The sequence below is a fragment of the Melozone crissalis genome, unplaced genomic scaffold, assembly GCF_028551555.1.
Source record: "Melozone crissalis strain CALT ecotype California unplaced genomic scaffold, PUWL_Pcris_2 ptg000016l_1, whole genome shotgun sequence".
In the NCBI taxonomy this organism is placed as follows: Eukaryota; Metazoa; Chordata; class Aves; order Passeriformes; family Passerellidae; genus Melozone; species Melozone crissalis.
The window spans coordinates 50,122,812-50,145,743 of NW_026535794.1; the positions used below are offsets into that span (position 1 = coordinate 50,122,812).

Here is a 22,932-nt window from a genome sequence, read left to right on the forward strand (position 1 = left end):
CTGGGAGATTTGGGAAGTTAGTGTCAGGATGGGCTTGGTGCCTGTGTGATCTGCCTCAGGAGTTGGCAGCAGTGTTTAAAACTCTCCTGTGCACCCCTCCAGGGCACGCCCAGGTGAGGTGCAGGTGGGCTGTAAGGCTGCACCAGTGCAGTTGGGCCCTGACAGTTTGTTGGACATGGATGAATTTATTGCCAAGGCTCAAAACTGGTCATTTGGGGAGCTAAGAACAACCCCTGAGGCCTTTTGAGGTTACAGGTATTGAGTGCTAACACGGGCAGCATCCCAGGAGATGTGTGATTCTGTCTGAAATGGGTGTTTGGTACTCCTGGCCCTCCTGGAAGAATTGCTGGTGTTAGTTGTGATGGTGTTCACAGGGGCCTTAGGAAGAGGGGAGAGATGAGAATGTTGACTCCATGTTTCAGAAGGCTTGATTTATTATTTTATGATATATATTATATATAAAACTATACTAAAAGAATGGAAGAAAGGATTTATCAGAAAGCTAGCTAAGAATAGAAAAAGAATGATAACAAAGGCTTGTGACTGACCAGAGAGTCCGAGCCAGCTGGACTATGATTGGCCATTAATTAAAAAACAACTACATGAGACCAATCACAGATCCACATGTTGCATTCCACAGCAGCAGATAATTTTTGTTTACATTTTGTTCCTGAGGCCTCTCAGCTTCTCAGGAGAAAAAATCCTAAGGAAAGGATTTTTCAGAAAATATTATAGCTACAGTTACTCAAGTAGTCCTGTTACAGGAGTCCAACAAGCAGCATCCATAGGATGCTGAATCTGAATGGATTGAACTTTTGTTTAAATTCAGCAGCATCTGAGACCACTTACTTAAGTAGAGATTAAATTTTTTGGGCTCAGTGCTAAAAGCCATCTCAAGTGTACTGTCACCATAACAAACCTACAGTTGTGGCATATCAGCCCCTGTATTTGCAGGGCACATGCCTTTAGTGTGACTCCTTGTGATTTCCTTGGCCCGCAGGTCCGTGAGGCCCCGTTTAACCATCTACGTGTGCCAGGAGCCCCTCCGGAGCATCCAGCTGGAACGGCAGGACGCGGGCAGCACGGACAGCAACGGTGCAATATACGGTACCATGTACAGCTCAGGGGACACGCTGGGCTCGGGCAGGACAGCTGCAGGGCTGGGGAAGGGGCTCAGCTGCTGCTCCTGGTGTACAAAGCAACTGTGGGAAGTTAGATCACAGCACAATTGCTGCTTTAACAGCACAGAGCAAAAAGAACCTGAAGTCTCTCAAGGTTAAACCATTGAGCGTTTTCAGTCTGTTGATTAAAACTGTAGTTACGTCTGTGGTGGTGTTCGCAGGGATCCCAGGACAAAGGAAGAGATGAGAATGTTGACTCCATGTTTCAGAAGGCTGGTTTATTATTTTATGATATATATTATATTAAAACTATACTAAAAGAATAGAAGAAAGAATTTCTTCAGAATGCTAGCAAGCAATAGAAAGGAATGGTAATAAAATCTTGTGACTGACCAGAGTCTCGAGACAGCTAGACTGTGACTTGCCATTAAATAAAAACAACCACATGAGACCAATCAAAGATCCACCTGTTGCATTCTACAGCAGCAGATAATTATTGTTTACATTTTGTTTCTGAGGCCTCTCGGCCTCTCAGGAGAAAAGATCCTAACAAAAGGATTTTTCATAAAATATACCTGTGACATACATGGTCATGAATGAAGGAGTTCTGGAATCAGCTGTGCTTGTTGTTACAGACAAGGCATCAGCCATATCAATGTAGGTGTATGTAAAAGCTTCATGCAAATAAAACAATTCTTTCCCATTTTCTGTAAAATTTTGCTGTCACTTTGTTTGCAACTGAACTAAAACTGTAGAGCCTGGAAGAGGAAAAACAGCCAAGTAGTGAATGCGCTCTTGATTTTAGTATTATTTCCCTGACAACTGTTGATTCAACATGGATGGAAATGTAACTGTTTATTCGTAAATCCATGTCACTCTTACAATTAAGAGAATGAAGCTATTTAAAATGATTCTTTACTTGCTCTTGGCTTTGAGAGACCTCTCTCCCCAACTAAAATCTGCACAGGCTACTTGTGAATTTTCCATGCAAGAATTGAGGTGGAGGAGGGTTTGTAAATAAAATACTGCTGCTTGTCAAATACATGTTTTCTCTCAGGATATCTTCAGCCAGAAGAACGTGCAAACTTGGAGCTGCCAAGGGTTTGTTGCACTGTTAAATAAAGATACCGAACTGTAAATACAGCTTCAAATTAAACAGCTGCTTTGTCTTCCTCTTCTCTTTACTGTGTCCCATTCAGCTCTGAGATCATCTGTAGAAAGTTAATTCAGACAGTTGCAAAAGGCTTTATTTACCAAAACCACAAAATCTACATCTGTATTCAAAGCAGGAGCATAGGCACATAAGTGGGATGTAGGTATTACCTGATTCTTTAGACTGCCCAAAATTGCTTTCAAAACCATCTTTAGGTGACTCTCTAAAGATCCATTTTTAAATCTGTTTGACATGATTGTACCTTTTTGTGCAGGATACAGGAAAAAATGTGGAAGTTGCCTTCAGTCTTGGAGCAAATAGAAGCCTCCCCCATTAGAGTTGTGTTTATGACTTTTCCCTTGAAAGAAAAGTTAGGGAAGTTCATGCTCTTAATGAGAACAGGGAGAGAGTAATCTTAAAGTTTTAGGTTTTAAAATTTTTGAAAGTATAAAGTAAACAAATTCAGGTATTTTCATATAGCCATTAGTAACATGCTTATGTAAAGGATGTTTTTCTTGCAGTTTATCATGCAATCTACTTAGAGGAGATGGCAGCCTCAGAAGTCACACGCAAGCTTGCTTTGGCATTTAATATTCCTTTGCATCAGATCAACCAAGTTTACAGACAGGGTCCCACAGGCATCCACATTCTTGTTAGTGATCAGGTAATTGAAATTTTATTTTTTTGGCATTTTATTTATGACTGGGAGTGGTGGGTTTTCTTATGCTTGCTCATTTATTACTGGTTTTTCTGTTTGATAATGCAACCCTAGTGTTTGCTGACATATAGAGTATTTTTTCCTTTACAATAAAATGAACAGAAGGATTCTTTAAATGTGACTTTTCCTCTCCCTGACTAAACTGAAACTATGAGAAGACAGAGGCTGCTGGTTTATATAGTTCTGAGAAGCTGCAGCAGTTATTTAATACATATTTATTTTGAGCACACCCAAAGGCAGAGAGCATTTAAACACTGTTGAACTCTGCTTGTTCAAGTGTCTGCTCCACAGAGTTCCAAAAACACAGCCAGCAGTAATAGGCTCCCAGCTGTTTGTCACAAGAGTAAAAAGCAGTATTTTAATTTGGTGTATGCCTGTTACTTGCTGAAGAAAACCAAAAATACATGATTGCTCACAAAAGGCTGTGTTTAATATCATCGTTGTTGAGGGTTGTTTTTGTTTGTGTTTTGGTCATACTCAGAAGGTTTTGAAACTTTTTTTTTTCTTTTAGATGGTTCAGAACTTTCAAGATGAGAGTTGTTTCTTATTCACCACCATAAAGGGTATGTTGTCTTTTCTGACAGTCTAAAACTTAATCATTTATTCCAGCCAGGAGCATTCTTTAAAAATTACAGAAGTTTTGCATACACAGTAACAGAAGATATTCAGAGTTCTTCCTCTCCTAGCCAGATTTCAGCCTCTGTGTAGCATCTCAGGCTCTTCTCTGAGCTTTCAGTTCAGAACCAGTGCAGGATTCGGTAATAAACCTTATGTAAAATTCAGTCAGCCATCACTGGACAGGGATGCTGCTAATAACTGCTGAGAATGGTGAAGGTTCAAAATAGGTTTAAAAAAAATATCAAAAATCCTGGCAGTAGTACCTCTGAAGTTCAGAAACTGAATGTTAACTGAGTCCTGAGAGTCAGCAGAACTGAGCATAACATTCTGTTGTTTCTCTGCTAGTCAATAGTCAGCTTCATTATACAGGCTGCTGTTGAATCCCACCCTTCCACAGAACTCCATTTTATTTCTGGTACAGGGTGCCAGCAAATGGCTGTAATCAGTGGACTCTGTGCAGAAACTGCACCTACCTACAGAAACCGTCCCTCTTTGAAGATCCAGTCACAAATCATTAATCGTAACACTTTTGTTTAGCACAAGTAGGAAACCTTTAAGTTTTTGTTGTAGCTGAGTTTATTTTCAAAACCAAGTCCATACTAGGGTGTTTTGGTGTATTTGCTTGTATGTCCGTGATTCTATTCCAGAAGGACAAACAGACAATTCCTTTGGTTTTTTTCAGCTGAAAATGGAGAAGGCTTCCATATAATTCTGAAGTGACATCACACACTTGCTAGACTGATACTCCAACGCAGAATGAAGTCCTGCCTAAAGACTTTGAAGATCATCCAAAACCTTAGGATCTAACTTCACTGTATAAGATGTTTCATATTGAAAACACAAAATGACCTTTCTAATGAGCTGTTTGATAGGTGAACTTTCTTATCACTGCCATAGCTAAGTGTCCTCATGAGAGGTATAATGCCATGACAGCTTCTGTACAGGCATGGAAGACAATGTAAGCAAAGGTGCTTGCCCTTCACTGAAATAAGGCAAACTATGGCCAGTAGATACAGTTCATAGAAGCGAAGCAGTGCTGCTTTTCTATTACCTGTATCCAGTTGGAGATGAATGTAAACTTATTTTGGGGCATTTACCTTTCTGTGCCAGTTTGTCTGTTACGTGCTTGTACCTTAGGCTGGTTTTATTTTTTGATGTTAGCAGAGCACATGCTAATCTGTGTGGAGATGAGTAGTTAAGGTGATAGTGATCAGGTTGTCAGGTCTTTGAGAGTCAAGCTGTCAAAACAGCTTCCCGTGTAAATTGTGTATAAGAGTGTATGTAAGAAGTGTAAATGCCAGAACAGGGCTTTTAAGAAGCCCTAGACAGATGCAATATATGCATGCAGCAAACTGCATTATCAATAGTACCTTATTGGAGGGATTAATATAAATCCTATGGGGTACCAAGTAATTGTGTTTTGCTTTAATGAATTTAATGGAAAAGAATTGCCTATGCATCCTTTATGTTTAGTTTCCTAGGTTCTCTGCAGAGCACTGCTGCAGTTTAACTCTTTGCTTGTAAAATTGTGGGTTTAAAAATACTGGCAGTGAGAAGTGGGGTTTTCAGTGGAATTATGCAGATGAGGGAAGATGACCCACTGGCACCACAGGGCTGTCATAGCTTTCAGCAGCATCAAATAAATTGCTTGAGAAACACTAAATACACACCCTGTAAGTTCCTTCCCAGCAGGTGACTGCCCTGCTGGAGCTCCTATTCTGGACAAATCTCTCCTTACCTTTTCAGTTGCCCTTCCTGCACCCTCCATCCATCCATCCATACTGTACACGTGTTACAGTGCCTCTTCCATGTGACCAAATACTTATTTTCTCTGAAACAGGCAATGTGCTTTCTTGGTATTTTGGATGTGTCTTGTAAAGTCATGGCACAGCATTTCCTAGGCTAACATTAATTTTCAATTGGTCAGGTACTTAGAGGGGAGTATTTCCAGAGGTATTAAGCGACAGTTTCAGAGCTGTTATTCTGTGCCTTTGGAAAGTTCCAACTTGGATCTCTGGCTTAGAAGCTTGGGAATAGTTTGCTTTTTATGCTGCGGTGTTCCGTGTAAACCAATACTACAGCATGTAAAAAAGCAACTTGACTTTTTCATTTCCCCTTCCATAACTGGCTCAAGTGCTTAGCAGAAAAGCTTCTGAAAGCTGTAGCATTTTGAAAATTTAAATTCATCAAACCTAGAGTTTTTTTCCTATTTTTGGTTGGGTTTTTTTTTTTTCTGCACTGAAAGTAAAATTCTATGTACTTAAACATTTCTGCCTATAAGTTGTTCATCTTTGGGTATTGTTTGGTCCTAGTATTTTCCTGAACTGACACTTGTGTCTTTTTAGCTCACACCATATTCAAATCCAAATGTTTTATAAAAGTGGAAAAATCCTTGATTGGAAAGTATCCAAATATCTAATTTTAAAGAATATTGAAAGTTGTACAGTAGTTTGTCCAGCTCACTTGAAATTGGAATTAAATTATGGCACCAGCAAATGGCTTTTGTTTTTTAATAAGATGTACACATTTCAATTTAAGTATAATAAATGTTTTTCAATAATTTTGTAAATGTGCTTTTCTTTTTGTTTACTTCTTTTTTTCCCACACCCACATTAGAGACAGTCCATTGCTAAGATTTAGATTAATTACAAGACCTGCCCTAGCAAGAATAGTTGGTCAAGGTAAGGAAGTAAACCAGCCCTGCAGAATATCCTGCACACTGTGCATTCACATGGATCTTCTGCTTCTAGTAGAAATCTTCTTAGATTTGAAATAATTCCAACAAATTCAAGTTTCACATCAGCTGATTGTTTATTTAAGTGTCCTATATCAGAGTAGATTCCATTTGTTTTTGTACATCTTCAATGCAATAGACTTACAAGGTTCATTATGGTCTTAGAAAAAAAATGAGCCCACAAAAGGCAACACATATTGACATATTGGTACCAATGACTGCCCTGGTACAGTTGAGAATAAAATCTAGTTAAAACTCTCATGAGACCAGCAGTGACTGAATGGAACTCTTCAGTATGATTGTAACAGCACTCCACTACTGTGCTAAGGAAGCCCAGATTGGCTTACTTTGTACTGGTAAAGAAATTCATGTACTGTAGTCTAAGGTGTAATTTAGCCCCAAAGCTGAGCTCTTAATTTATTGTCCCCCTCCTCTGTGAGTCCACACAACCCAGCCACTGCTGGCCACAGAAGTTCATGTTCATGCTCACTCCTTCTTAGAAGTTGTTTAAAATTTGCAGGGAGGCAATGGCAGTACCGTCCAGTTGTAGCTTTTCCAACTGCTTTTTAATTTTCAGTAAACACAGGCCCTGAACTCTTAAAACACACACACAAACTTACACAAAAAAAGCTTTCTGAATTGTCAAGTAGTTTCTCTCAGTTAATTTAATTGCTTAATATAAAAAGTTTATCTAATTGTCTAGCACTGAAAAACTAAGGATGAAAGAAAGCATGGCCTTAAGAGTTAATACACAGATTTTTATCATCATTATTATCATTCAGAAGCTGACAGCTTCTTAACCAAATGTGAAGAGTTTGGCTTTCTCCATTTGAAAACCACAGGTTTGGTATGGTTCAACTCCTGCCTACAGCTAAGCCCATATGCTTGTCCCTAAAATAGGTGGGCCAAACTGAATTCCTTCCCCCATCCTGCCTTCTGTAGCTGAACCTGTTTTCCATTCATCTCTAGAAAAGCATGTGTGCTACACCTCTCCTCCTGGAAGCGCTGCATCCTTTCCTTCCAGCCCGCGGGGATGGCGTCGGCGGAAGCACCATGGCTGGCTGTGGCAGCTCCAGGGCTGGCTGTGCAGCTCCAGGGCCGGCTGTGGCAGCTCCAGGGCCGGCTGTGCAGCTCCAGGGCCGGCTGTGGCAGCTCCAGGGCCGGCTGTGGCAGCAGGCACAGCAGAGTGCACGGGCTCCACCACAGTGCATTTCTTACCCCGTTCAAGGCCAATGGCATCGGGCACAACCTGCGTCAGCGATCGCCAAGCTTTGTACGAGCAGAGTTCAACTGAACCAAGTCCAAAAACGTGGGAAGTACTTCTAGTTCTATGGTATCTGGAGGTACTACCTTACCTTTGACATTACCTATTATTTCCTGTTACATAATTAAATATGAAGCTGAATCATGAAAAAGAACAAGCTGCTGTTTTACTGTAAGAGCTTATGATTACTTTGCATTTTTTGGTCAACATCTGCTAAAGCTGATTTGTCTTTAAAACCTGATACTTGATCTGTGGTGTATATTACAGAACAGCAGGCTCAGTTCCTTGGCGTGGCAGCTCGAGCCCCACGTGACAGCGGCACGTCACACCGAGCAGTGCTGACAAATGCAAATGAACTTCCAAGTTTTGTGAACTTCCACCAGGTAGCTGCTCCGCTGCAATGCCCACACGTTTGACACGGTACCACAGTTCTCATGCCAACAGAAGGAAGGAGTTACTAATACAAACCAAAGCATCACCAACTTAATCCACAGCTGCACATTACATTAAGATTTTTACCTGGAAAAAAAAAAGCTTTTCTTGTCACAAAACTGGATGACCAAACACCCAAACACCACCATTAGGACTTGTCAGGAAACCGACTCCTTCTGCTGACTTGCCGTCCCATTCTTCAACAACAACATTTCCTGTGTGGCTGCTCTGGCTGTCAGAGGATGATGCAGCATCTGCAGAGGCGCTGCCCGCTCCCTCCCACCGACGGAGGGGGAGTCACTGGAGCAAAGTAAGCATGAACTTTCACGTGAGGTAGATGAGCCTGTGGGTGAAAAGGCTGCATTATAATGGGAGAGAAAGAACAGAACTGAAAAGAGAAGCAGCACACCTCACCTGTTGTGCCAGCAAGTGCTATCTCATTAAGGTTAGTTAGCTGTGAAGGAAGCCTTTATACAGTGGATACCAGCCAAGCTGTCTTCTCCTCACATGTCATTCCTCATGACCCATCCAGTAAGGCACACCAGTGTCTGGGCACTCAACCTGCACAGGGCTCCCTCTGGTTCTCCAGTAAAGCACTGATGAGCCCAGACAGTGCAGCAGGAGAGGCACAGGTTTTGCTATAGGGACAAGAGGGGTGGACCCTGGCTACTAAGAGACAACTTCTCTGAACCTTATCTCCCATATTTCTGCTGCTGTTCTCATCCTGGAAAGCAGCATGAAATAAAATTGTGCTTCTGCCTTCAATTTGAGTCACTATCAGGGATGATCTTTCCAGTTGCAAAAGTGTTTGGATGCAAATTTGGGATACGAAGCCGCAGACAAGTTTAACTTCGAGGCTAAAACACTGCCTCCACAATGCAGGTGGTCTCTGACCTACGGGGTGAGATACTCAGGGGAAAGGTTTGGGGCTGGGTTCCAGGGCCTGAGGCCCCACAGCCCATCAACTGAAATATCCATGCAGATGTTTTACTGTTGGCTCTGTGCATTAACATATATTTAGGATTTAGCATGCCACTACACCATCCTAAAAACAGAGGACTCTACTTGAAAAAAATACAGAAAGCTGAAGATAAGAGCTCATCATTCCAACAGCAGAATGTCACAAGTTAGAACTGACAATTACTGCTGTTCATAGAGGGAAGTTACACACTTGGGGACCTAACAGAAGGACAGTCAGACAGTTTATCCAGCCTTCCATGCCTGGGACACCTGTAGGACTCCTACAATCTCAAGCAGCACCAAGAGCTCTGGCATTTGCACGGGAACAAGGCAGGAAACACCTACTCTGATCCGTTTGATGCCAGCTCGTGTGACCTGCTGGCAGTCGTACAGCTCGATTCTCTCCAGGTTGTGGCAGTTCTCCAGGTGCTCCAGAGTCACGTCCGTGATGAGGAGACAGTTATCGAGCTCCAGCACCTGCAGCCGCTCGTGCCCACACGTGCTGTTGCTCAGATGAAGAATCCCATCATCAGTGATCAGTTCACAGTGAGATAAGCTCTGAAACAGAGAGACAAACAGCAACATCCCTCAGTTACTGGAGCCTCTGGACAGCAGAAGTCCTCTTCAACCTCCTTCACTCCACTGGTTAAACAGCTACAAATAATACACAGCTGAAACCCATAGGAGTAAAAAAAGAAACTGCTTTACTTAACAAAATGGCTGTACTTGATTTTAACTTTGCTTCAAAACAAGCTGAGTCCCAAAACACATCACTGGCAAAGCTCCTCAGCCCCTTTGCTCTCTATGAATGTGGGAATTCTTTTCCAACTGTCCCACACAGTGCAAACAGCTCTGTGCCAGGAACAACTTTAAAGGATGATCGAGAACACAGGGAATAGATGAGTATCTGCTCAGGGGTTGCTGTTTCACAGCTGCCATGGTCTCATACATACACCAAGCCCGTGCAAGTCCACACAGATGGAGAACAATCACAATAGACTGATTTGCCAAATAATGATTTCAAAGAAAAACAAGCCATGAACATTTGGCACCTCAGGCTGTACAGACAAGGAGCAATAAACATCTTGCACAGCTGCAGGAGCAGTCTTTTCTGCAACAGTCAGCATAATAAACCAAAAAAATCTGCTCCTCTTCAGCACATTTTTTTACTCCCTTGAATTTGAAGAACATGGAAAATGATGTTGCATCTCAGGCAGTGGCACCACATAAAGCACTCTCCTCATTTCTTCAGGGAATTCATGACTTTTGGAGAAGCACGGATGATGACAACAACAGGAAACAGACATTCCTCAGAGGCAGCTGAAAAAAACCCTCTTTGTCACCACTGAAATGAATGCTCTCAAGTCTCAAGTCTTCCCCAGTGAAATGTGCAGGATCTGTGACCTCCTCTACTCTTGCCCTGGGCTCTGAGCTGGTGCCTTGCTTTATGCTCAGCCCTGTGTTCTGCCTGTACTTGTACCTAAGCCTAACAGTGCCGGGTAATGAAGTAGCATTTCCTTGCCCCAAGTAGTTTTTTTTTCAGACAGTAATTGATGAAGAAACACTTGTAGCAGTCCAAAAGCACTTTTTAACTCAGAGCAAGCAAACAGCAGTGCCCAAAAGGACCTCCTGCCAAACCCCCAACTCTAACATGCAACGTTTCCCCTCCCTGGGTACAACATATCTTTTCATTCCAGCTTGAAAAGGCAACCTGGGGGACTTCCAACCTTGCTTCACCTCAGCTACAGTCAGAACATTTCCTTCCTGCTACCAGACACATGAGGTCTGTCCTGCTCTTTGAAATAATTTGGCCTCAAATTTTTTTACCTTTGCTCTACAGAATGAGCAGGGAACCCAGGAAAGGCTGGGAGACAGGCCTGCATCTCCCTGGAGTCTGACAGGAGCCACTTCAGCAGCTTCCCTTCAGCTCCAGCTGGTCCAATTTTACACACCAAGTGTGAGCACCCAGCAGGGACTCCAAGCAGCACCACGAGGGCAAACTGTCTCCAAAAGACAGCAGAAATGAAGTGCTTGCCCCTACCAACAGTGTTTTAACTCCTGACACCCATTCAGGCAGTCTCTTGTCTTCAAACACATCAGCTCTCTCCTGTATCTCCTTTCTGTGTGAGCTTGGTTTGGCTCAGAACCTGGGGACAGTCAGCAGCTGCAGGGTTAACCAGCGTTCACAGCAGAGCTGCTGTTCCAAGGAAGGACAGGAGGCTGTGTGAAGCTGTTGGCTAATTAGGAGTGTTCCATCCCAGGAAGTAAGCAGCTTATAAAATCAGCTTTCCTGGGACATGGTATTGGTACTGCAAGGACAATACAGGATGTACAGCTGAGTTCGTAGAACTTTGTAGAACAAATATGCCAAATTATACACACTTCATAGTAAACCACAGGATTTTTCTGACTTTCCAAGCCTACTAAAAAGCATTAATAATGTGGAATTTTACAAATACAATTGCTTGAAATCTTAAGAACAAGGAGATATGGTCAAATTCTTTTGTTGTTGTTGTTAATACATACTAAAAGCTGTGCATAAATCAAGTATGGCATGACACACCATGACAACTTCACATACTGTGAAAAATTCAATTGTCTTCTCATCTTCAGGACTATCATGAGTATTTCACAGTTTCTATACTAATTTAAATGTACAATTAAATATATTAACCAGAAATTGCTTCTTAAGTGCATTAGGCAATAAAACACTCCAATACTGATGAAGATTTGCCCATTTCCACCATGTACTGAGTCTCCAAACAAGACAAAAGCAAATCCACAGTCAATCTCTGCAACTCCAAAATGTTTGTTCTAACTGCAAATACCCTAAAGCACAGCTGCAAAGGAGTTTACAGGACATTGGGAGCACCAAGATTAGCTCATGCACTGTATTTGGCACCTGCCTGCCTTGTCTTGTCTTGTCTTTTCCTGCAATTCTCAGTCACTGCTGTTCACACACAATCTCTGAGTATGTATCCTTCCTATCCACAGTTTATATATAAAGATCTATATACACCAAAGAAATCAAGGTTTCTGGTTCCCTTAGGAAAGCTGTGATGTCTTACCAATGCCACATTTCCCTGTCTTTAGGCAACACAAAGGCCAGCAAAGAGGAGCAGGCTCAGAAAAAAAATGCTTGGGATTTATAAGGTTTTATGGTGTCTCTGTTGAAGCACTGACAGAACTGATAGAAAGATCTCTTTTGTAAGAGATCTTTTGTACCAGTTGAGCAAGAACTGGCTGCAACTGGGATTACAATATAAAAATGTGTCCCATATAAATGGCTCCTCACAGCTCCTGACAACTCATTTGGTTTTACATCAAGAATGATGGTCAGTCCAGAAATGAAACTGGACAGTTGATAAGAAAAAATTAAAAAACCAACAACATTAAATAGTGAACAAGCTCCTTTTAAAAGCCATCTCTCCTCATGTTGCTACCTTAGTAACACTAATCATAACACAATTTAATTAAGGAAGCAGAACACCTTCCTTTAATCCCATCTAAGAACAGATTATAAAGATACTTGTTCTCTCACGTAGATCTAAGTAGTTATAACAAATCTACACTAAAAGCACAACTGGCCTGAAATACAGGAGCTCCTACTGTAAGAACAATGCAGCAATTTTCAAGTACCTTTATTGAAGAACAAACAAATTTATGTTACCTCAAACTGGGTTTGATGATCTGAAAGATCTAAGCTACCACTCCCTAGAAAACAGTTCTTTGAAATCCAGTAAGCAGAGTACCCCACTCTCAATCCTCTCCAATTATGTTCAAAAGTCAAGTCCAAGGAAACCTTCCATAATTTATTATGCAAATGTAAAAAAGTGCTTGGTAAAAAGTGCTTGCATGCAAAACTGCTTACAGAGGGATTACATTTATCTTCTCTGGGTGGTTTTGTTTATTCAATATTTGATGTGAAGTGTCATACTCCCTAAGAAAACCATTACTGAACACTTGAAAATATCCATAAAGAATCTAAGTGCTTTAAGTTAAATCAAATATGAAGGATGTTAACCATAAAATAAAAGCTTTCTGGTTTTTACTCAGTGATTTGGTAACATTTTTTTAATCACACACAATGCATATAAATATTTTAGGATTAATGTGCTGCTTTTAGAATACTTATGAAACTTGCACATATTTTGCACAGTGTCACTGTACATCAGGAATTATTTCTGGACACAGAGGGAACAGCCTGGGCTTGTATTGCAGGAGTTGTCCCTGTGTGTCCTTCCAGGGGGAGCACCACAGGCCACAGACCAGGAGTTACACTTACCAATGCCTGAAGCTTGGGACAATGTATGGAAAGTTGTATCAATGTGCTGTCAGTTATCTGGGAATAAAAGAAACCAAACATCAGCCAAAAGCAACAGACAGCAGGAGAGGCAACCCTCCAACGAGGTCTCTCTTTCTGTACCAGATGAGGGCTCTGTTATTTGTGGAAAACAACTCCTCACCTGTTACTCTCCAAGTACTTCCCTGTATAGAATTTCCCAGTAATTATTTTTATTTCCTACCATAAACACAACACTATTTATAAAAACCAAAGAACATCTAGACGAAGTTGTTAATGTACTGCATTACACTAGACATTCAATATTCCTTTTCATATTAAATCTCACCAAAACACACTCTTCCAAGTCCATCTTCTCCAGCTCATGGCAATTCTACAATAAACAAAAAATGAACAGATAAACAAAAAAATAAAATAAAACAACATATTGACATAAAATTATGCACAGGGCTTATAATATGGGGCAGCACAGCTTGCAAGAGGAAACTGTGATCTAAATCTCTTCAAATATTTGATCACCATCAAATGACAAAAAAAAAAAAAGAAATAAACAGATGAATCAACAAGCAATACCCCACCTCCCTCTGAAACATCTACATTTCAGCCTTTCTCCTATGAAGGGAAATGTCTCCTCCTAGTCCTGTAAGGTTTGAACAGGACACAGTAGTGCTCAGCAGCCCTGCTTCCCTTCCCCCTCTCTCCAAACCCATGGTATTTACAGCCCATGCACTAAAGCCAGCTCCTCTGCACACACAAGAACACAACTTCTGCCTTTGTCAGCTGCACCTGACTCACCTGGAATGCACTAAAGCCATGGCACATTTCTCTTTGTTGTCATACATTAGAAAGAAGCCTTAAACCCAAACTGCTTTGGCAATAAATGCTGAAAATATGAAAATGGGGTCTACTTTAAGGGCAGAAGGAAGCTGCGTGTCACACCTACCAATTTTCTCTGAGCAACATTCTGAGACCCCCAGCAAGCTTTCAGAAGTGCTGTCAATATCTGATCATGACTCATTTCAAGAAAAGGATGTAACCTTGTGACCTTGCAGCAGACCACACAGTGCCAAAGCTCGGCTCAATTCCCAATCTGGTTTTTCCAGGAACAGGGCAAAAAGGGTTTAAGAGCAGGCTTGAGGTGACCACCAAGAGCCTGAGGATGCAGTGCTGGACAATCAGAAAACCCCTCTGTTTAACTACTGTGGCTACCAAAAAAACCCACCCCTTTTCATTCGCATTAAATATCAGCAGCATAAATCCCATTTACAGAGTATAATTTTCGTGTTCAGATTTCCTAACCAGCAAACATCCAAGTCTAACATGAAGCATTTGACACCACCAATATGCTTTCTGTATGGATTTACAGCATGAACCAGGGCACAAGTGCTTATAGTTTATAATGGATAATGTAAGTGATCTGTAATTTAAAGTTATCTTCAGAACAATCAATTATATGCTGATTTTTTTAATGTACATATCACAAGGGTGTATGCCATCAATATAAGGGAAATTTGGCTAGAATACATAACATGAGTCTAGAATTATGTTAAGTGTAATAAACACAGTTGAAACAAATGAAAAAAGAGAGGGAAAAAGTGAAAAATGCAATGATAGATGGCAAATTAGATCAAGTTGCAGATCTAAGTATAATCCAGAAATGAAATAGCTTTTTAGTCCCCTCCTCCACTGGCTTCTTTCTGCTTTAATTTTCCTCTTCTCATGTTGCTTCCCAGCAGGACTACATCAATCCACAGCTGCTCAGCAGCAATGAACCAGGGCAAGCTGTGACCTCCTGAAATGACCCTTACCCGTGCCAGAAGGGTAAACCCAGCATCTGTGAGATGTGAACATCTTGCAGCTTCCAGAATCCTGGAAAAGGTTTAAATGTTAAAGAAAACATTAACATAGGGAAAAGCAAATGCATTTGAGCTACAAATCTGTCTTCTGCAACTTAAAAGTTCTCAATAGTAAAAATATGCGTATATATACAGAAACACACACTTACACACATCCTCCCCCTATTTTTCACCGTGACTTGAAATGAAAAAGCAGACTTAATTCAGTTTATCAGAAGATCCTGACAGTCAGAGAACATTTAGTGGAAAAAAATTATGCACAATGAGGGTCACTTTAACCTCTTGTTTCACTAAAAGCATAGTGACCAAGTTTTCTCATGTGTTATCTGAGGAAAGCTTTGGGAAAATAAACCCTGAGTTAAGGAAAATGCAGATGAAGCCTACCTCTGTTATCTAAGTACAGGCTGCTGGGAAATGACAAAACTGAGAAAGTGCTCACTAGAAATCCCCTCAGAGCCTCTGCATGAAGCACAGTGAAGCAAGTTACCAGAAAGCATGGAGCCAAAACCTCCAAGCTGCAGTAAGAACAACAAACTATATCAACACAACCTTAAAGAAAACAAGTGTTTTGGAAAGATAATCCTAACACTCTTCCAACAGGCACTGGGAAGTAATACCAAGAAAAAAAAAATCCCAGAAGGTCAACTGCCCCAAACAGCACACCTAGTATGCACAACAGGTCTCCATCCCATTTGTTGTCTTTGTTTTCTTTGTCCTTTTTTAAGGAACACTTCCTTTGCAGGTGGAGTGAGTATCAAGATGAGTAAGGGGAAACCACAGTGCCATGGGATGAGCAGTGCAAACTAAGTGCAACTTACCACAGCAACCACTGCTGGGGCTGGCAGGGAGGAGGCAGGGAAAAGAGGCAAAAGAACTTTTTGTGGCAATACTGAGAAGCCTCCAGATCCTTCCACTGGTTTGGGAGGCCATTAGAACACTCTAGAGAAAGTGCAAAGGGAAAAGCCACACTGGGTATGTGAATGTATTCCAACCCAGTCAAAGGGGGGAATGTGGGGATGTGGGGCTCTGACTATGACTTTGCTGGATCAATCAATCCCTCTTCCAAGGCAAAAGCAAGAGGGCAGCAAATTTAGAGCTGAGCAGCCCCACAGGCTTGAAAAGCCACTTTCAGAGTTCCAGTCTTCCAACAAGGTTCAGAAGTATGAGGGAAATTTAAGCTAAGTACAAGACAGGCATCTCTTCCCAAATTGATGGTTTTAATACCTCTGGGTGTTACTTTACAGACTTATATTCAGGAATTCTGTGCCCTTCCATCAAGGGCAGTTAGCAGCCTATCACAAAATACTCTCAGCTACTCTGAAAATTGCCTGTGATACCAAATAGGAAGGAAAAAAAAAAAAAACAACACCACCACAAAAAACTCCCACAGTTCAGGTCACATTTGTCACCCTTCTAACTCCTTTCATCAATTACTTACTACAAACCCCATCTCATTACATGGCTGACTTTAAAGGGGGGTGGATAGGCAATGACATCTGCAATGATACCCAAAATAGTGAGGATACTACTTCCTGCACACCCAGTTGAAAGGACAACTATAGAAACAGAGGAATAAGAAACCAGAAGATAAGCAGCTCTAGCTGTCCTGAAATTGGGTGTGTAGATAGGGCAGGAGAATGGGGAGTGAGCTGCAATCACACATGCTGCATAAATCAGGCCCCAGAATGAAAAAAACAGGTGGGACGGCATTGGGTAGCATGGAAATAACGAGCAAAGTTCTAATTTTTGCTTTTATTTTAGTGATTGTGCTTAAATACAGAGGGTTCTTTTTTCCTGTTACAGCTGACATGAATTTCCCACCCAGTGACTTGTGAAAAAGTATCTAACACAGGAGCTGATGAGACAAAATTATATTCAAAGGGATTCTCCACTCTTATGAAGAAATATTCTCTGAGTCAGACTGAGGTGCATTCATTGCCTACAGCTGCTTTTTGGGCACACCTGGAATGTCTCTGCACTCAGCACCTCCCTACTCCTGTGGAATTAGCAGCTGGTGGGGCTGAAAGGAATATGATCCTGACTTTCACAGTCCCACCCAGACAAAGGCATTCATGGTTCACAGGTGCTTCTCTTGACAAGCCTTGCCAAAATACCTACAAGTATTATAGCATTAAAAAGTGCTAATAAAGAAAAAAAAAAAAAAAAGATGGTACCATGGCACCAAGCACCTGAAAGAGCAAATGTAAAGAGGAATGACAAGATATCTGTATGTTGTTGATGTGAGATAAGAAATATAGCTGAAGGGTCTGCTGAAAGCTTGACCTAAGTTTCTGTCCAAGGAGATACTTGTGACTGGTCACAACTGAGTCAGGGAAATGCAGCAGTATCATGGAAAGCAGCATAGTAGGACTTTCAAGATCCTGAACTGAAGTGAGAGTAGTACAGCACAGAAAACACTCAAAATTTTCCTGACAGGGTCAGCAAGTCCAACAGAGGCAGCAGAGTTTTCTTTCACACTTAACACTGAAATATTTAGAAGGTACAGAACAAGTGTGGAATTACATTTCCCTTTGATTTCCAACATAATTTTTATCAAGTACTTTCCATCCATGGTCCCAAAAGTCTAGATGCTGTAACCAGCTGCATCCTCTGTCCTCCCAACATGCAGTAAAATCCTCAGCAGCAATCACTGCAAAGGGTCATTTTCCTTCCCTGTGCTGCTCCTCATTACAGGAGCAGAGCAGCAGACGCCTTCCCCCTCGTGGCTGACAGATTTCCTAGCAAAGCTGAAACAATTCCTGCTGCACTTGTACTGCCCTTGGAAAGAACTGCACAACTAGGAGCAGTTTAGACCTCCTTTTATTTCCCATCTGAGATGCTAATTGAGAAAATGGGAGAAATGGTGGAAAAAGGCCAGCAGTAACAGTAGAGCTTTCTAGGTAACTCCAGTAACTTTGCCAAAAGGCTCCTAAGCTCCTAATAAGTATGAACAGGGACACAAAGGGGACTGTCAGCCTGGAACTGTCTTAAGGACAGGTCTTCTACAGTAACAAAAGCTCTTTTTCACTCATTCAGCTAAAGGAACACTGTGTGTCAGCATATGGTACACTGGAATTTGAATGCAGCATCCCCTAATTTTTACAGACTACTCATTCCTCCACTGTCTATGATTTAACTATAACAACTTCTGACTCCTGCATGTTCCTGTCATAAATGGCCATGTGTCATTCAAAAATCTTTTTATTTAATCTACATTAAAATTAGAAGTATTATCTGTCTCTACAAAATGTCTCCATAACCAGGGAGCTGCTGCATAACTGAGCTATGGTTTTAAAGCCCAACATAACATATATGTTTGCACAAATTACACCAATGGGGAAGCTTATATTATTTTTAACTGATAAGCCCCTATTGTTCAAAACATGTCTCATAAATATCAGTCCAAGCTTGCCAAAACATGAGCACACTTTATTTCAGAGTTTAAGAACACCAGGCTGTACTGCAGAGCATATTAAAAGGACTTTTATAATAAAATCTTTAAATATAATAATCAGATAAAAGATAATAAATCAGATAAATAGAATAATCATATATAATTTAGCTATTTTTCAAGACAAATGACTGCATAAAACCACATCACAGTACAAACATCAAAAGGAACAACACAACCACAGATCTTCTTAACTTTTAAAAAAGTAATGGGCTTTATATCTTTTTTTTTCTCACTTGTAGTTAGTACCTGAAATATTTAGCTAGAAGCACAGAACTGAACTGCTGGGTCCAGCACATCTTATAGGCTATATATTAACTCTTGCTTTTCTGATATGCAGTGAACTCCATGAATATGAAGCTACAGAGGACCAGCCCTCAAGTTTATGTACCTAATGTTGTGGTTGCAAATGCAGCTCATCCTCAGAAGTGAATTTCTTAGATCAGGCCAGTAAGAACATGACATACAACACAGTCATGACATACTCACTTCAGCCTTGGACAGTTCAGACCAAGAGCTGTGAGAGAAGCATCTGTCAGGTTGCTACAGCCTGAAACACAGAGTGACTGCAGCCTGTGGCATCCTCTACAGATTTTCACAATGCCTTCATCTGAAATTTGCTGCAATACAGAAGAAGGTTGAAGTTACTTCCTTACCAAGTAATCAGTCAAGAACAAAAATCAAGACATTGCCACTGAACTGCTACTGTCACACTGTATATAACCAAGGCAACCCAGATTTTCAACCAAAAAACAGTCAGGAAACCATATACAAAGATAACACTGAAGATAATCAACATTTACAATTCCTACTTAACTAGGTATTTTTCCACAGACCTTAAGTTCTGCTCTAAGGCAGTCTGAATCACAAAGTGAGAGTTGTTTGATGTTGTCTTCTTCTTTCACTTTGCTTTTTGTTTTGTAATTTTTCACTTTTTTTAAAAATTGTGCTCACTTCTTATATATTGGTGGGGTCCAGATCTTCTGTTCCAGTGACTGTGTAAGTTTGGGAACAGTGCAAAAGAGATTTCAAAGCCTCACAGCAGGAGAACTAGCTACCTGATTTTCCCTGGAGCATTAGAACCCTAGGGCAAAACCCTTCACCTTCTGATAATTTTTGAAGCAAGAGTTAGGGAAACAATTACACATAATCCATTTTTTACAGAAGGTAAGCGTAAAAGGCAGATCTGCCCTACCCTATAAAACCCCTTTAGATGAAAGATTTAACTCAAAAGACGCCTTTTAATTTCTCAAAAACGTTGTCGTAGATATTCTACAAGGAGTAACTCCAAATTTAGAATATGAATAAATAAGTTTTCTCTCTGAAACAGGAGCTATAAGGAATAGCCCCATTGCAGCTGCACACAAAATAGCAACAGGAACTGGATTACTGTGTGTGTGCAAATAAGATTTGGTTTACAAGTCTTCTACTCTGAAAAAAGCTCTCAGTCCTCCTCCTAACACTATGAATTTAATTTTTCTGCTGTGTGGAACAGATTGTTTTATTTCCTGGCTTAATAATACTCTTGCAAAAATAGCAAAGACCTTCCAGTATTTTTAATAGAAAGCCTTGTATAAGCCCCTCATTTTAGTATGCTCATACAACCGTAGCATATTTCTGATGCTATTACCACAAAAATTACCATTCCTGGATGAAAACAGGATGAGAAATCACAGTAACTCGGCACAAAGGGAGATTACCTTATGCTTCCCCCTCCCCAGCCCAGCACTTTTTAATATCAGAAGTTTAGATTTTGCAACAAATTCAGTCAAATTATTATCAGCAGAAAATTAAAAGTCTCTTTTTCTTTTTGGGGATCCAGAAGGATTTGTATAATCTACAGGTAAGAAAACACAATTTGGAGTTCTGTCCAAATCAGGTACTTCTGGATTTGACTCTCCAAAACCATGTTATTTTCTGGAACTGTTCTGTTTGCTTTGAGAAATACACATGATGCTGTTCCTGGAAAAAGGGATGGCTTTGAAGGCAAGGACTATGCTGCTGTAATAAGCCCTCAAGTCATATATGAAAATTCTCCACTCTGAAACTGCTTGTGATTTCAATGCCCATATCACTGTCAGGAAATAAAAGTGTTCAAAAAATGCCTGCAAGTCCCCGCAAGTTTCTAAAATCTTTCTCTAAAGATGGTACCTTTCAGATGTGCAGTTTCCAATGCTAATACAAGCTCATTCCACAGCTGCTGGAGCTGGCCTGGCATTTTACAGGGCCCATAAAACAGAGTCACTAGAATTACAGTGGGGATCATACAAAGCACAAGGACACCTGCTGTGTAAAAATCCCTTTGATCATATGGAGCCTGGATGCTTCTGGAAGCATGCTTCCAAGCCATAGCAAACAGGACAGACCTCCAGTGAAATCCAGCTTTAAAGCACATGTAATTAGGCAGGGCACACAGACTAGCAACTCAGAGAACTGAAAGGAAAAACTACTTTCCCTCGGGAGGGTTTTTTGTTTGTACTAAATAACAACAGACATCCTGACCAAAGGAAAGCTCTGGTCACTTCTGTGCCAATGCCACTGTGAAGTGGGAGAGATAAGAACTGATTATCCGCTTGAGATCCTTCCATAAAAACAGTCAGAAAAGGCTGGCCTTGATATATCTCATTAGTCTTGGGCAAAACACAACAGAAAAAGAAGTTGTGAGAAGGGCAGCAAAAGGAAGTGTAAAAGGGGAGGAAATTACATACTGACTTTATTTAAGTGTGGTTCTGACTAAAAGAAGGAACTTCACTGCTGTTCTCTTTCAGTGCCCAGCTTCAGTGGGCACCTACATTCACACTGAAAAATTCTCTTTCATTAAACATCTGTATCATGGAAGCTCAAGCTTTGTATTCTTATTGTTCTTATTTTCCGCAATTTTAATGTAACTTTAAATAATCCCTAACACTCAAAAATATTCAACACTTTTAAGAAATCTATTAGGTTCAATCTTAAAAAAATATTCCCATGCCACATTCATTCTGGAACAATCTGTTAAACAGATTTGAAAGGTATGCAGGTTTTTATGATACCTTCTAGAAATAAAACTAGAAAACTTTTCAAAAACAAACAAAAACATAATTTTATTATTCAACTCTGCATAACTGAAACACTGAAATTCTAATTGATTTCAATATATTTTAAGGCTTACTTGCAGGCAAAGAATGACTTAGCTATATTTAAAATCTAAAAGAAGGCCTTTCCCGTTCCTGAAAAGTCACATCAGAAACAATGAAAAGCCAATATAAACCAGAGCAAAGAAAATGTGTGTTCTTTAAGTAGAATTAAAAGTACATGAATGATTCCCAGTTATTTCATGACTAATGAATGTGTTCTCCATTAATATTGGAAAGGCATGCCCTTCTGCCACTTAGATGGTTCTGAATCATCTTCAGTTATGATGCCATTACTTTTTACTCTCTATTATGTAGCCCAGAACATGACTTCTGCTCAATTAGAAACCTTAGAATTATGAATAGACCAAAATGCTACACAGTTCATGAAAATTGAATTAATGCAGTTAATTCTTACTCCAGAGCTTACCACACTTAAAAGATGTAATGAAGGGGAAAAAAATAACCCAACACTTCAAGTCAAAACTCAGCTGTAGAAACAGCCACTTCATTTAAAGCTACTATTTCACACAAAATCCTGTAAACTCCAGAAAATAACTATCTTACTTAAGTGTATAGCAGATCAATTGATTAGCATTCAAAATTATTTCTGATTTCTAGAGAATGTACCTTTGGAAGCTTCAAATACTTACTGTACACGATTGCAAATTCAGGATTACAAGCTCATGACAGTGATTTTGAATGTGTTTCAATGCTTCATCTTCTAACTGTATTTAGTAATTAAATTGGACAGAGGAAAAGAAACAAGAAATTAAAAGCACAGCAAAGCAGCCCAAAAAATGTACACATCTTGCAATATTGAACAAAATACTATAACAAAAATGACATTTTTAATTCATGGAGATTTCAAAAACCCAAAATAAAATTTTATTCCTAAAGGATCACCCAAGCAATTATGTACCTGTGTGCAACCTCTAAGAAATAGAGCTTTTAGTCCACTACACCCTTTCACCAGTGCTTCAATACCATCCTTCGTAATCTGATCACACCAGGAAAGATTCAAATGTTCCAGATTTCTGCAACCCTCACTGGGAGAATTAAAAAAATACATAAAGTTAAATCCAGCCTTCAAATAGTCATAACAGTGGGAAACCCAAATTAAACACACTGTTAGAAATTAATGATAGCCAGTGGACTGTGCCAGGCCTCCACAGAAAAGTCATGAGAAAAGACCACACACAAGCACCA

General features: G+C 40.3%; 2 protein-coding genes across 5 annotated transcripts in view; one reads left to right on the forward strand and one right to left on the reverse strand.

Moving 5' to 3' along the window:
- UBP1 (upstream binding protein 1) overlaps positions 1-6,170 on the forward strand; it is a 34,773-nt gene extending 28,603 nt beyond the window's left edge. For 3 of the 4 annotated variants that reach the window (XM_054273601.1, XM_054273600.1, XM_054273603.1), the window contains 4 exons: positions 1,001-1,107; positions 2,796-2,938; positions 3,504-3,555; positions 4,293-6,170. In XM_054273601.1, coding sequence (XP_054129576.1) covers positions 1,001-1,107; positions 2,796-2,938; positions 3,504-3,555; positions 4,293-4,330 — 340 coding nt within the window. In that variant the 3' untranslated portion in view covers positions 4,331-6,170. The remainder of the gene's footprint in view (positions 1-1,000; positions 1,108-2,795; positions 2,939-3,503; positions 3,556-4,292) is intronic. The other variant, XM_054273602.1, reaches the window with a different exon arrangement.
- A 1,280-nt stretch (positions 6,171-7,450) lies between these two features.
- Positions 7,451-22,932, reverse strand: part of FBXL2 (F-box and leucine rich repeat protein 2) — a 50,177-nt gene continuing 34,695 nt past the window's right edge. Inside the window, exons 8-15 of the mRNA XM_054273361.1 lie at positions 22,646-22,772; positions 22,377-22,451; positions 19,100-19,230; positions 15,112-15,172; positions 13,632-13,676; positions 13,286-13,342; positions 9,346-9,558; positions 7,451-8,383 (exon numbers count right to left, since the gene is read on the reverse strand). Of these exons, the coding sequence (XP_054129336.1) occupies positions 8,276-8,383; positions 9,346-9,558; positions 13,286-13,342; positions 13,632-13,676; positions 15,112-15,172; positions 19,100-19,230; positions 22,377-22,451; positions 22,646-22,772 (817 nt within the window). The 3' untranslated portion in view covers positions 7,451-8,275. The remainder of the gene's footprint in view (positions 8,384-9,345; positions 9,559-13,285; positions 13,343-13,631; positions 13,677-15,111; positions 15,173-19,099; positions 19,231-22,376; positions 22,452-22,645; positions 22,773-22,932) is intronic.